The 13,309-nt window shown below is 39.9% G+C and overlaps 1 protein-coding gene across 1 annotated transcript in view; it reads left to right on the top strand.

Moving 5' to 3' along the window:
- The window catches only part of DOCK11 (dedicator of cytokinesis 11), a 280,134-nt gene that overhangs the window by 105,893 nt on the left and 160,932 nt on the right, over positions 1 to 13,309 (top strand). The window contains exons 3-7 of the mRNA XM_006872109.1: positions 2,446 to 2,562; positions 2,646 to 2,735; positions 3,118 to 3,200; positions 6,555 to 6,624; positions 7,256 to 7,351. Coding sequence (XP_006872171.1) covers positions 2,446 to 2,562; positions 2,646 to 2,735; positions 3,118 to 3,200; positions 6,555 to 6,624; positions 7,256 to 7,351 — 456 coding nt within the window. The remainder of the gene's footprint in view (positions 1 to 2,445; positions 2,563 to 2,645; positions 2,736 to 3,117; positions 3,201 to 6,554; positions 6,625 to 7,255; positions 7,352 to 13,309) is intronic.

Genomic DNA, 13,309 nt, shown 5'->3' with positions numbered 1-13,309 from the left:
AAGTTGCCCATCCCTGTCAACCCTGTGTACCGAGGGGGTGGGAATGATCCTCACTGTAACAATTTGTTCCCTCTTTTGAGCTACTACATCCATAAGTTTAGGTAAAGTTCATCAAATTGTGGTAGATTACTCTTGTTACTTTTCCTCTTCTTTCTTCCTTTAGTCGAGTTCTATTCATCCATCCATTGAAGCCAGGTCAAATGGGTGCTATCTGCAAGTATGGGTGTTCTTGTACATCTCCCCTCACTTCCTATCAGCTGGACGCTTCACTCTACTCTAGTCCTCTGGGTCCAGGAGCCCCCAGGTGTTGCCATACTGCTGGCCAACCAAGTCTCAATCCAGATGGACAGGAGTTTGGTGAATGTGGTTGGAAATAGCTCACAACCCTAATTCTATTTTTATGTTTTTATGAATTTGACTTTTTGTTTACTTGTCTTTTATGATAGCTATTAAGAAATACTAAGTTAAAAAATGTATTTGAAATCACCAATATATACCTATAGTCTTGGTGTGGCACTGTATGATAAGCACTGGACTACTGACTGCAAAGATGGTGGTTCAAACTCACCAGCTGCTCCTCGGAAACCCTATTCAGGGTCATTGTGAGTTGCAACCGACTTGATGGACTTAGCAACTATAACAATATATACCTAACTTGGTTTAGAATAGTGTGTTTAGACATGGCTCCAATTTAATCGGAAAGTCTCAAAGTTCCTGTAGCAATTAATGATTGTATGTCTACCATGTTCTAGGCACTAGGTTACAGCAGTGAGTGCGTTGAAAATAAATCTCTGCCTTCAAATACAATGGTAAAATTCACAGCATATCAGATCATAGTAAGTTCAAAGGAGGAAAACTGGCAGGGAAGTAATTGGTGGGTTCCTAGTCTAAGTTCTGTATCTTGCACATTAGTATCCTCATGCACTTCTGCCAGAATGAAAGGTCGTGTAGTGTGGAAAGAACAGAATCTTCTAGTACAGGTTTGAATGCCAACTCTGAGGGCAGGCAATTTACTTAACCTGTCTGAGTCTTATTTCCTCAACTGTAAAATGAGGATGACTAACCGATTTCATTGGGTTATTATGAATATTTCCAAAGAAATTGTACAGAAAGCACTTAATACAGTGCCTACAATAAAGAAAGGGTGCAGTCAGTGTTATTACTGTTATTAAGAAGTCCAATACTGAATGCCTCAGAGTCACTGACCCTGCCCCTTGCATCCTTAGCCCCAGGCTGGGACCCTACTGTGAATGGTTAGGTTGTCTGGATGCCCATCAGGGATCTACTGACTTTGTCCCCCTAGAGCCTCACCCTTTCATGCTCTACCCACTGACTCACACATCTGTCTCCATTACTCATGGTAGCCCCAACTATGTTGGACTTTGACACAGTCTTTAGACACTGTACCTGCTACAGAATAGCATGTGCATATTGACTCCTTTTCTCTCTGTCAGTTACCCAATGAGTAGTACATAATCAGGAAATTTCAGTGGACAGATTTCTAAACAGATCACTCGTACTTGACATTTTAAAGACACACAAATAAGCTGAATGCAATGCTGTATTTCCAGAATTCCTGTCTTTAGCCAAGACTGTTTTGTGTGTGTGTATGTGTTTGGTGTGTGCATCTAAGTATGGAGAATATCTCTCTAGTGAATCTGCTTTATTTAAGCGCTTATCATTAATAGTACTTTCTCTTGTTGTTGTTGTTAAGTGCCGCTGAGTCAATTCCGACCCATAGTGACCCTGTATAAGGTTTCCAAAGAGTGGCTGGTGAGCTTGAACCACTGACCTTGTGGTGCAAGCCACTTTACAGTCCAGTGTATTAGCTCACAGCGCCACACCAGGACTCCAATGTATCTTTATTGTTGTTAAGTGCTGTCGAGTTGATTCCAACCCACAGCGACCCTGTATAGAGTTTTCAAGGAGCAGCTGGTGAGTTTGAACCACCGACCTTTTGCAATTGAAACAACTTTGCAGTCTGATATATTAGCCCACAGTGCCACACCAGGACTCCAAAATATCTTTGTTGTTGGTGTTGTTAAGTGCCATCGAGTGGGTTCCAACCCACAGCAACCACATATAGGGTTTCCAAGGAGCTACTGGTGAGCTTGAACTGCCAACCTTGCAGTTCAAACAACTTTGCAGTCTAGCACAGTAACCCACAGTGCCACGCCAGGACTCCAAAGTATTTTTGTTGTTGTTGTTACGTGCCGTCGAGTTGATTCCAACCCATAGCGACCCTGTATATTTTCTTTTTTTTTTTTTTAATGTTTTATTGTGAATTATGTGATAGTTTACATGGGAGAATGTTAGTTTTACATTCATTCTATCGTATATCGTTTCCTTGCCATGGTTTCAATCCTGTATAGTATCTTTAGGGGAGAGAAATGTATCTGTTGTGGCTTTGACCAAGTACCCTTTGTTCCTCTCTCTCTTAAAAAGGAAAAGACCAAAGTTGTGGAGCCCCTGGACTATGAGAATGTTGTCATCCAGAGAAGAACCCAGATTTTCAGTGACCCTCTCCGAGACCTACTTATGTTTCCAATGGAAGATCTCTCTGTGAGTTCACAAGCACTTCTTTCAAGAAAAGAAATTCATTTTCCAAATCAGTTCTTAGAGCAAAAGTGTTATTTGTCTTCTAGATCTCAATGATAAGTCGACAGCGTAGAACAGTGCAGTCCACAGTACCAGAAGATGCTGAGAAAAGAGCCCAGAGTCTGTTTGTTAAAGAGGTAAGATGCCCAAAGGCTACGGAATATTAATCGGACGTTTAAAATATTTTTCCTTTAGTGTACATGGAAAATAAAACCACTATAATTTAACTGATCTATGTAACAAATCTACATAATGTGATATAGAAGTTACAATTTAAATATTTTCCTGAGTTTGCTCTTAGTCTTTTTCTTTAGGATTGGAATACTCTCAGGATATTAAAATCAGTTTTCAAAAGTGCACATGAATTTGAAAGTCCAGTTGTTTCTTAAGGGAAGAACCCAATACCAAAATTTCTCAAATGATTTTTTAAAAATTGTCAGCTTATTACCAGACTTTTAAAATGTAAGTATATGTGTATTTTCCCTATATTGGAAATTAAAGATCCTTATTTTCTTTTAGTGTATTAAAACCTACAGCACAGATTGGCATGTACTAAACTACAAATATGAAGACTTCTCCGGGGACTTTCGAATGTTGCCATGGTAAGAATAGAATTCAAGGAAAATAGTCAAATAGAAGAACTATTAAACTTTTTTTAAACCTCTCTGTTATAGTTTATAATAAAATAAAACCTCAAATAACCAGCATGTTTGGTAAATGGAGTATTTTGGTTAATCGAGTATGTTTTAACATTGCTCATTAAAATTCTTTCCAAAATGCCCAAGCTCACATTTTTGGATCTGGTGCATCTACATTGATCATAAAATAATCTTTCTTTAATTCTGGATAATACAGTAAGCATTTTCCAGTGGTGTTGACTAAAAAGTCAGAAAGTATTTAGCTCAATTTGACCCTAGGACATTGCTTGGGGAAAAAAATTAATTTCTTAAAGTTTTTATTGTGAATTGAGTGATAGTTTACATGGGAGAACATTGGTTTTACACTAAACCTATTTCGTTTAATTGCAATGATTGCAATCCCGTACATCATGAATCATCATTCAGTAGTATTTGCTTCTGGGGTGGGTGGGGGGTGGAATAGTATTTGCTTCTGTTCCCTCTGTTTTCTGTTTTTTGGATGTACACAAAAACACTCAGGAATATATAATCATTTGAACAACCAATGCGCACACATCAGTGCCTGCTTAATCTGATTCTCTCTTTCCCCCTTCCTACTACTCTTGTTGACCACTCATAAACATTGGTCTCTGTACATTTGCCTGCCCTAAATGTCTCATGTTAAATTGGATAATCTACTATGTGTCCTTTAGAGTCTGACTTATTTAACTCAGCATGATGTTTCCAGGGTTCATCCATGTTATGTCACATGTATTAGGATTTCATTTTGTGTGTGGCTAACTATAGATAGCTCCATGGTGTATATATATACACCACAGTTTGGTTATCCATTGAAGAAAATTTTTAGACGTTCTGATTGTAGCATGTTTTATTGTAACTTGCCACTTAAACTTTGAATGGATGCTGAAAACTAATCTTGTTAACTGACAGTTCTGGGACAATAACTGCCAAGCATGGTGGGCCCTCAAAGTACTCCTGCAGACAACCAATATATGGCCTGCCAGTCATTCTTTAGGATCTGCCATTGCCTCTCTAGCACATTGGTTCTTAGTGTCTACGCACACAGCACTGGTAAATGCTTCCTGTTTCTGGTAGTATGATCTGTCTCCACCCAGAGGTATAGAGATAATTACATGTACATGTGGTATTTGTATCAGCTTGGAGGGCTCTTTTTTGTTGTTAAAAAGATTTGTCATCTTAATTATTTGTTGTCTCATCAGCGTTTTTCTTTTCTTTTCCTTTCTTTTTTTTGTACTAGCAATATCAAGTTACCAGATATGCTCTTTATTAAATCTAGTTCCTGTTTTGAGTCTTCATTTTGGTGACTGATTTGATAATATTTAAAATGCTACTTCCTGTTGCTTTTGATTTAGCATGCTTTTGGCTTTTTTAAAAGACACAAAGGGGGATATGCTTTTATCATTTCTTTCTGCTGGGTTAAAGGACTGCTGTGAGTAGTCTAGGGGCCAGACTTGATTTTTGTCACTTACTAGCCGAATGACCTTGGGCCAGTTACTCAACCTGTTTGTGCCTTCCCTCTCTTCTTTTCCTCATCTATAATCCTACCTCACAGGGTAATATATGTAAAATGTTTGGGAAAGAATACTGGAGAAATAAGACAGTCATGTAACTTTTTGTAGTTTTCAAAGTACTTTCCCAAGGGAGTAAACAGCCCTAAAAAGCTAAAAGGATCATTCCAAGGTCAGACAGCAAGCAAATGGAAGAATCAGAATCATACCCTGTTGCTTTTTTTTTTTTTTTTTAAATACTTTCTTCTTTTAATAGCTTTAAGCTTACAGAACAATGCCTCGGAGAGGACAGTGTTCCTGTCTACCTCCTGCTCACCCCCGCCCCATACACAGTCTCCTCTTTTACTAGTATCTTGCAGTCCTGTGATACATGGGTTATAATTGATGAGCCAGTAATTGATAACATTAATAGTAATTAAATCCATACCTTTTATTATGGCTCACTCTTTCTGTGGTATTGATCTACAGGTTTTGACAAATGCATAATGTCATGTGTCCACCATTACAGTATCAGACAGAATCGTTTCACTTACCTAAGCATGTCCTGTGCTTCATCTGTTTATCCATCCTCTTTCCGTCTTAACCCTTGGCACCACTTTTTCCTGTCTCTCTAGCTTTGGCATTTCCAGAACGTGTATAGCTCGAGCCAAACGGGCTTCTTTCCCTTAATCCACTGCTGTTGAGTCTATTCTTCCTCATAGTGGCTCTATAGGACAAAGTCGAACTGCTCCATAAAGATTTCGAGAGGCGGTAAATCTTGACAGAAGTAGAGTGCCGCAGAGCAACTGGTGGGTTTGTATGTACCACCAACCTTTTGGTTAGCAGGTCATCACCTGACTCACAGCACCACCAGGGCTCCTTTCTCTCCCTTGTTATTGTTAAGTGTTATTGAGTCACTTCTGACTCAGAGCAACCCTGTAAACAGAGTTTCCGAGGAGCCACTGAAGGATTTGAACCGATGACTTTGTGGTTAACAGTCCAGTGCTTATCCTATAGCACCACATCAGGACATTCCTTTCTTTCACTTGTTGTTGTTGTCAAGTGCCATTGAGTCAGTTCTGACTCACAGTGACCTGTATAGGGTTGCCAAGTAGCAGCTGGTGAGTTTGAACCACCGACCTTGTGGTTCAAACAGACTTTATGGTCCAGCGCTTTATCCCACAGCGCCACACCAGGACTCCATTTCTTGCACTTAGCAGTTTGCATTTCAGACTCATCCATGCCTTTCTATATTTTGATATCTTGTTTCTTGTTATTGAATAAAAAGGCATTGTACTTATGTACCATACTTCTTTTTATCCTTTCACCTATTGAAGGACATCTTTGTTGCTTATTTTGCTTTTTGACCTGGTAAAAGATATCAGGTCTGGCCCACATTCCAATTCAACTGCTGTTCTCCCTGACTAGGCATGGGTTTACATGGTTTTACTTTTTTCTTTGCTGCTGGCTGCTAACCTCAAGGTTAGCAGTTTGAAACTACCAGCTGCTCTGTCAGAGAAAGATGAGGCTTTCTGCTCCCTTAAAGATTTGCAGCTGTGGAAATCTTATACAGGGTCGCTGAGTTGGAATCAACTCCATGGCACACCACCACCACACATGTGGGAAGGTAGCAGGGTGGGCAGTAAAATTAATCAGAGAGGAAAATCTGTAGCTGAAAAGGAGAAAATGATTTCTCTCTCTTATGTCTTGACGTTTTCTTGTGGATGTGAAAGATTCAGGTCCACTCATCTTGCTTTGTTTTGTTCCTCTGTTCTGTTCAGTGTCTAAGACAATTCTTTTGCATTTTCAGCAAATCTCTGAGACCAGAAAAGATTCCCAATCATGTATTTGAGATTGATGAAGACTGTGAGAAAGATGAGGTAAGGCTCTGGGCCAACTGCACTGGTTTCTTCAAGGTCACTTCTGTGAGAGAGATCCCAAAGGGAATTCCTTGAGAAAAGATGAGTGGAATATAAGTGGTTTCAGTTATTTACTAATATCTGTGGCCAGCTTTCAAACAGAATGTTTAAAGTAGTTGTTGTTTTTTAATGTTGCATTTCCAAATGGGATTTAGGAACAGTCTAGTGAAATGAGTGGTGATTTTGATACAAACATGTACCCTCTCCCCCAACCTGTGGGATGAGCTTGTGGAATTGCTTTCCCTGCATTTGGGCATGTGCTGTGATTCATGTGGATTCTGTTGCCTGATTGATCCCTCTTGGGACAGATGGTCCAGATTCCTGTGACATTTCCCAGTGTCGTTTGACTGTTTACATAAGGCAGGAGACTGTCCCAGAAAAGATCCAAGATGATTCAATGACTTGTGAGTGCCTACTGTGTGCACCACACAGAACCTTGCATTGTGTAGTCGACAGGTATTGTTGTAGGAGAAGGGGACTTTGTGCTTTAATTGGGAGATGGGGAAAGACCTAGTACTGTGTCACTTAAATGCTTCACTGATTAAATGACTGGCTGGCTGTTGTTTTACTGATGGTTTTAATTCTGTTTCAGGACTCATCGTCTTTATGTTCTCAGAAGGGTGGTGTGATAAAACAAGGCTGGTTGCATAAAGCAAATGTAAATAGCACCATCCCGGTTACCATGAAGGTAGGAAATAGCTATCTCATTAACTTAAGGATATTGCCATAAATAACCTGTCTAGAAACAATATTTAGTTTCAAATCAGCCCTAGGCTCCCCACCAAAAACCAAAACAAAACACATTCCTTCTAGCAGATGTATATTGAAATAAAAAAAATCGGAAACCTCAGTATGAGATCAGATGTGCGACTTTTTAGAGAACTGTAATTATTATTCTCTGAATCATTGAATCATGAACTTTGAAAAGGAGACTGTCAGATGAATGAAGAAAATCGCTCTGGAAAATGAAAAAGGACATCAAAGGTTCCTATGATAGGAAATAAATGTAATGAGTAGAAGGGTACGGTAACCCATTTATTTAGCAAATAGCAATTAGGTGCTTAGTACATGCTGGGGAAATATATGGATGTCTAAGGTAGGGTTCCTGGCCTCTAATAGCCTCCAGCTTAGATAAGAGATGTACCAAATTAACTACTATTCAAAACAGTACATTAGTGCTTTCAGAATAGCCTAGTTAGAATGTTCTGTAGTTTGGCCAGAATATTGGGTTTGTGCAAGACAAAGATAGAAACATAGATAAGTATAAAATTGTTCAGGGCCTAGAATATTTTGGCTGTGTGGTTGGCTTTTGTTCAGGAGACCATAAACAACCATTAAAACACAAAGGGAAAAATAACAAGCTATTTGATGATTCTGAGCAGAAAAATAATTTTTTCTCTGATACCAAATAAAACTGTGGTTTCAGAGATTGAATATAAGATCATGTGTTTCACTGAGGATGATTCACAATTCCATTAAGTATTGAAGGCCATTCTATCTTTCCCATGGCATGCAAGAAACACCATGCAAAAAAACCCACGGGTGTCTACCAAGGGAAGACTCTAATTTTAGTATTTCACCTGCTAGTTTCCTTTTAGTGTTCTCATTTTCAGTTTCAAGCCCCAAAATAATGAATCAAAGTTATTGAATGTTTAGCTCTGTCTCCTGCACTTAAACACGTGATAAGGTAAATAATCTGTTGAGGCCTTAATGTGTACCAGGCAGGGTATTTTCATTCATCTTATGAATCTGAAAGCTGTACAATGAATAAGGAAGACTGAAGAAGAATGGAGCTACTTTGTTTTAATACTTTTATTGTGAATTGAGTGATAGTTTACATGGGAGAACATTGGTTTTGCACTAGTTTACATGGGAGAACATCGGTTTTGCACTCATCCTATCTTACTTTGTTTCATTGCAATGATTAAAATCCCTTCCATGCATCATCATTTAACAATATTTGTTTCTCTTCTTTTTTTTGCTGTACACAAAAACACTCAGAAATATGTAATCTTTTAAACCCAGGGCCCATTCTGCAAGCCTGCTTCCAAGCCTCCAGCACACAGCTAATTGTTGCTCTGCTGCCAATGAGTAAGATTCTTTGCTTGTCCTCTCTTTATCTCCAGCTACTTGGTTTGAACCGCAAGGTCGGCGGTTCAAGCTTATCAGCCACTCCTAGGAAACCCTAAACAGGGTTGCTGTGGGTCAGAACAGACTCAACGGCACTTAACAACAACAACAACAACACTTGGTTCAACCCCACCAGCCATTCCGAGGGAGAAGGATGAGGCTGCAAAGATTTACAGTCTTGGAAATCCTATATAGGGTTGCTATGAGTTGGAATGGACTCGATGGCAGTGGGGTTGGTTTGGGCTCAGAATTTGGCCACTAGATTTTTTTCTTTTTTCAGTTGAGACATTTATCATTCACATACCATAAAAATAGTTACTTCTTTTATAACTGCCACCAACCAGTAAGGAAAGAAAATAATAGTAAACCAAATTGGTCACAATATATGATACAGCTCTGAAATTTATAGGGAAGAATTTGAAATGAAAAAGCCATAATGAGGTTTGGGAATTGTCTCTGGTTGTGGATCTCATTTAAGGAGCTCTAGTAGCATAGTGGTTACGAATCGGGCTGCTAACCTCAAGGTCAGCAGTTCGAAGAAGCTTCTAGCCGTTCCGTGGGAGAAAGATGAGGCTTTCTGCTCCCATCAAAGATTTACAGCCTCAGAAACCCTGTGCAGAGTCACTATGAGTCGGAACCAACTCCATGATACTGGTACTTAACAACAACAACAACACCACCATGGATCTAATTTATCCCTGCTACGTAGTGGTTATGAATGGGGCTGTGAACCGCAAGGTCAGTAGTTCGAAACTACCAGCTGTTCCACGGGAGAAAGATGAGGCTTTCTGCTCCCGTAAAGATTTACAGCCTCGGAAACCCTGTACAGGGTCGCTATGAGTTGGTTCCAATCAGGGCTCCTTGGTGACACTGCTCAGCTTCTAATCCAAAGGTTGGATGTTTAAGCCCACCAGCGTCTTTTCATAAGCACTGTTGTTGTTGTTAAGTGCTGCCGAGTCAGTTCCGACCCATAGCGACCCTTTATAGGGTTTCCAAGGAGCTTGAACCACCGACCTTGCAGTTCAAATGACTTTGCACTCTACGCATTAGCCCACAGCGCCACACCAGGACTCAGCCAGGATAGGTGAGAGGAAAAAGGCTTAGCCAGATTCTGGTAAAAGTATCAGATTTTGTCCAGATTATTTTTTCCTGTAAAAATTGTGTGTTAACTCTTCTTTAGTTCAGCATTATTGAAATTAGTAAAAACTTAGAGTGGTTATGTTCATAATTCTTCTGTGTTCTCTTTTTCTATATAAATAGAAGTCATGTGTGTGTCAAGCAGGTGGAGGATTGGGCATGGGTAACAGTTTAGTAATCACCAGGCTAGAAGTTGGCATAAGGACCAAAGCTGGAAGGCCAGGCCTGAGAACTGAAGTACACTGGGGAATTGGACTTGTACTCTTAGTTGTCCTGCTCCAGGGTAGGGAATTATAGAAGTTCTTTCTGCTTTCTGAGCCAATCAAGTCTGGATTGACTCAGGCAAAAGACAAAGGCTAAACCTAAAGGGAGAGTGTGAAGGGGGTGCGATCAGCTGATCTAGCTCTTAGAAAGCTGAGAAAGGCAAAAGCAGAAAAAGTGAGTCTCAGAGTGTGTAAAACATTCCAAAGGGAAACTTTCTATGCATTTGCTAATTTGCCATGTTAATCTTTGAAGAGTATAAATGAATCTCATAATCAAATGGGAGGATGATTCTGGTGTGCTATAACTGATACTGATACTGATGACAGTCTTACTCTTGCTTTAGCTGCCTGCTAGGATGAATGGGAAGCTTTGGAAACTTTAGCAATCAACACTATAGCGCCAGAGCTTGCAGAGTTGAGAGAAAAGAATCCTTTCTATTGGAAAATCAAGCTTTGACAGCCTGTCAACTCACAGTGAACCAGCCATCTCTCCCACAGCACTCTCTGCTCAGCTGGGTTTGGTAATTCATTACAGTAGCCACACAGAACTGGGACATCATAGTCACAGTTAGGAGTTTTATTAGGGAAGTTAACAGGCTATAAATTCAGGGTAAGAAATGCTCAGGCCATAGTTGTTCCACTTCAGGACAGCCTTCCCTCAGTCCTGCCCATAGGCAGGCCTCTCTGCCTGGCCAATATTACAAGGCACTTTTAGGGTTGTTGATAAATGCCCACATGGCACACCATGTCCCCATAAGCCTCAGCCTAAAGGCACTCGGTTCTAGCTCCATGGGTCAGCAAACCTGGCCGCCCAGTTAGTGCCTGGAGTCACCCTATTCTGCCAGCATCTTGTCTTGCCCCGTGGGCTGGGAAGCCCACAGTTCTGCCTCAGGCTCTGGCTCTTGGTTCTGCTGCTGCTGCTCCTCTGCCACTCCTCTGGTGCCACAGCTTTCTGTCCCTGGGTCAAGGAGGTTCAATGCTCAGAGACCTTGGGGTCCAAAGGACTTATTCCAACTCCAGGTTCTTTCTTTTTGATTGTTCTTTCTTTTTGATCCCTCTTCCTGCTTCTGAGACGGCTCATTTTGAACCCACATTAGTTAACTCTGTTAACTAGCACAACTGAATCGTATCATCCTTTCAGCATCTTCTCCCATCTTTTCTTACCTTAAACCTATTAAGATGAAAAAAATTTGTTTAGTGTTTTATTGTGAATTATGTGATAGTTTACATGGGAGAACATTAGTTTTACATTCATCCTATTGTATATCGTTTCATTGCTATGGTTACAATCCCCTCCATGCATCATCAACCAACCAAAGGGTATACACTACAAGCCTGCCCCTGGTCATCAGCACACAGCCCCTCTCCCTCTCTGGGTCTAAAATCCCCAACAGCTCCATCTCTCCACATCATCGTCTCTGTCTCCATCTCAGGCTTCTCTGGGTAGGGTCCCGTTCTCCGCTCTTCTCCCTTGATGGTTCCAGGGACCTCCGCTCCTAGGCTGAAAAGTTAATCACTCTAGGACAAAAACTCTTTTGTGTGTGGGAGTTACAAAGACTATGGATAGGAGAGCCATCTATAGTAAGTCACTGCACTGAACTATGATAGTAGGATTTGAGTATTAATCATGAATCCATGGCAAATAGCAGCCTGTAGAAGCTATTGTATGTGAATCTCCTCAGTGCACTATGGCTAGACACTGGCCTGCAGATCCCTTCGGGATTGATGCTGTTAGGAGTTGAGAAGGCTGGTTGTACAGTCCCCTTCTTCTTCATCCACTGCAGCAGTTGTATAGTACAGATATTTTGTGTGGTAGACCTAGGCAAGAAAAGACGAGAGATATATCTCCACAGCTCTTGTTGTTAGGTGCCAGCGAGGTGTTCTGACTCATAGCCACCCGTATGTACAACAGAAATTACCACTGCCTGGTCCCGCACCATCCTCACAGTTGTTTCTATGTAGGGTTGAGCCCATTATTGCAGCCACTGTGTCAATCTATCTTCTTTAGGGCCTTCCTCTTTTTCACGGACCCTTCACTTAATCAAGCATGATATCTTTCTCCAGGGACTGATTTTTCCATAACACATCCAAAGTTACTAAGAAAAAGTCTCGCTGTCTGGCTTCTAAGGAGTATTCTGGCTGTACTTCTGCCAAGACAGATTGGTTTGTTCTTCTGGCAGTACATGGGATTGATAGGGAATGCAAACAGACCAGCTTGGTACCTTTTAGAATATGCATTAAAGGTCTTCAGTACAAATTTCTGAGTTAAAAGTAATATGTATAAAACTTTTTAAAAAATCAAAAACATCATGGTTAAAAATTACTATGGATGTTTTCAAACCTAATTTTATGACTAATTTTTGCTTAAAGTTAATATTCTAATAATATATACCAGTTCAGAATTTTGAAGAAGAGACTCCAATAAAACAGCTGTTCTATAGCAAACAGCTAATTTTATAATCTCATTAAACTTGGATTCTGGTACCTATTTTAAAAAACAAGAGTGAATTTTATAGTATATGGAACATATCTCAAATTTAAAAATAAGTCAGATTGCGCTAATCTCCTGCAAAAACACCCTCCATTCTGTATTGAATTGTATTCCCCAAAAAGATATGTTGGAGTCCTAAGCCCCAGTACTTGTGAACATAATCTTCTTTAAAAATAAATGACTTTAACAACTTCAAAAAAAAAAAAAAGTAATATATAGAATCAATTCTTTGGAAAGGCTGAAATTATGAACAACTTTAAGCTTTTTACAAGTTTGAGGCCTTTTCTGAGCATTGTAATTATTAGGACTAAGGGGACTTAATAGCAAAGAAGAGAGAAATAAAATCATAAGAGAGGATGCAAAAACTAAACAATGAATGGAAGAAGATTAGAAGAGACTCAGAAAAGTCCAGTTGATAAAAGGGAATGAAAAGACTCGTATTTGTAAGGTCTTTTGAGAAAGGATCCACATGGCTTAATGTGATATAAATAGTGTAGCTAAAGTAATTTATATTCAGGCTGCTTTTGAAAATTAACCCTGCCTAGCCAGCTGCCAGAGAGTTTTGCAAGAACATCCAAGTCAGTGGTGATTGGCTTTAGGGAAAAGAGAAGCTGGCACAGGAACT

This window comes from Chrysochloris asiatica, unplaced genomic scaffold, assembly GCF_000296735.1.
Source record: "Chrysochloris asiatica unplaced genomic scaffold, ChrAsi1.0 scaffold00183, whole genome shotgun sequence".
Taxonomy (NCBI): domain Eukaryota; kingdom Metazoa; phylum Chordata; class Mammalia; order Afrosoricida; family Chrysochloridae; genus Chrysochloris; species Chrysochloris asiatica.
The sequence above is the reverse complement of the archived record's forward strand: the minus strand, read 5'-3'. Positions and strand labels throughout refer to the sequence as shown.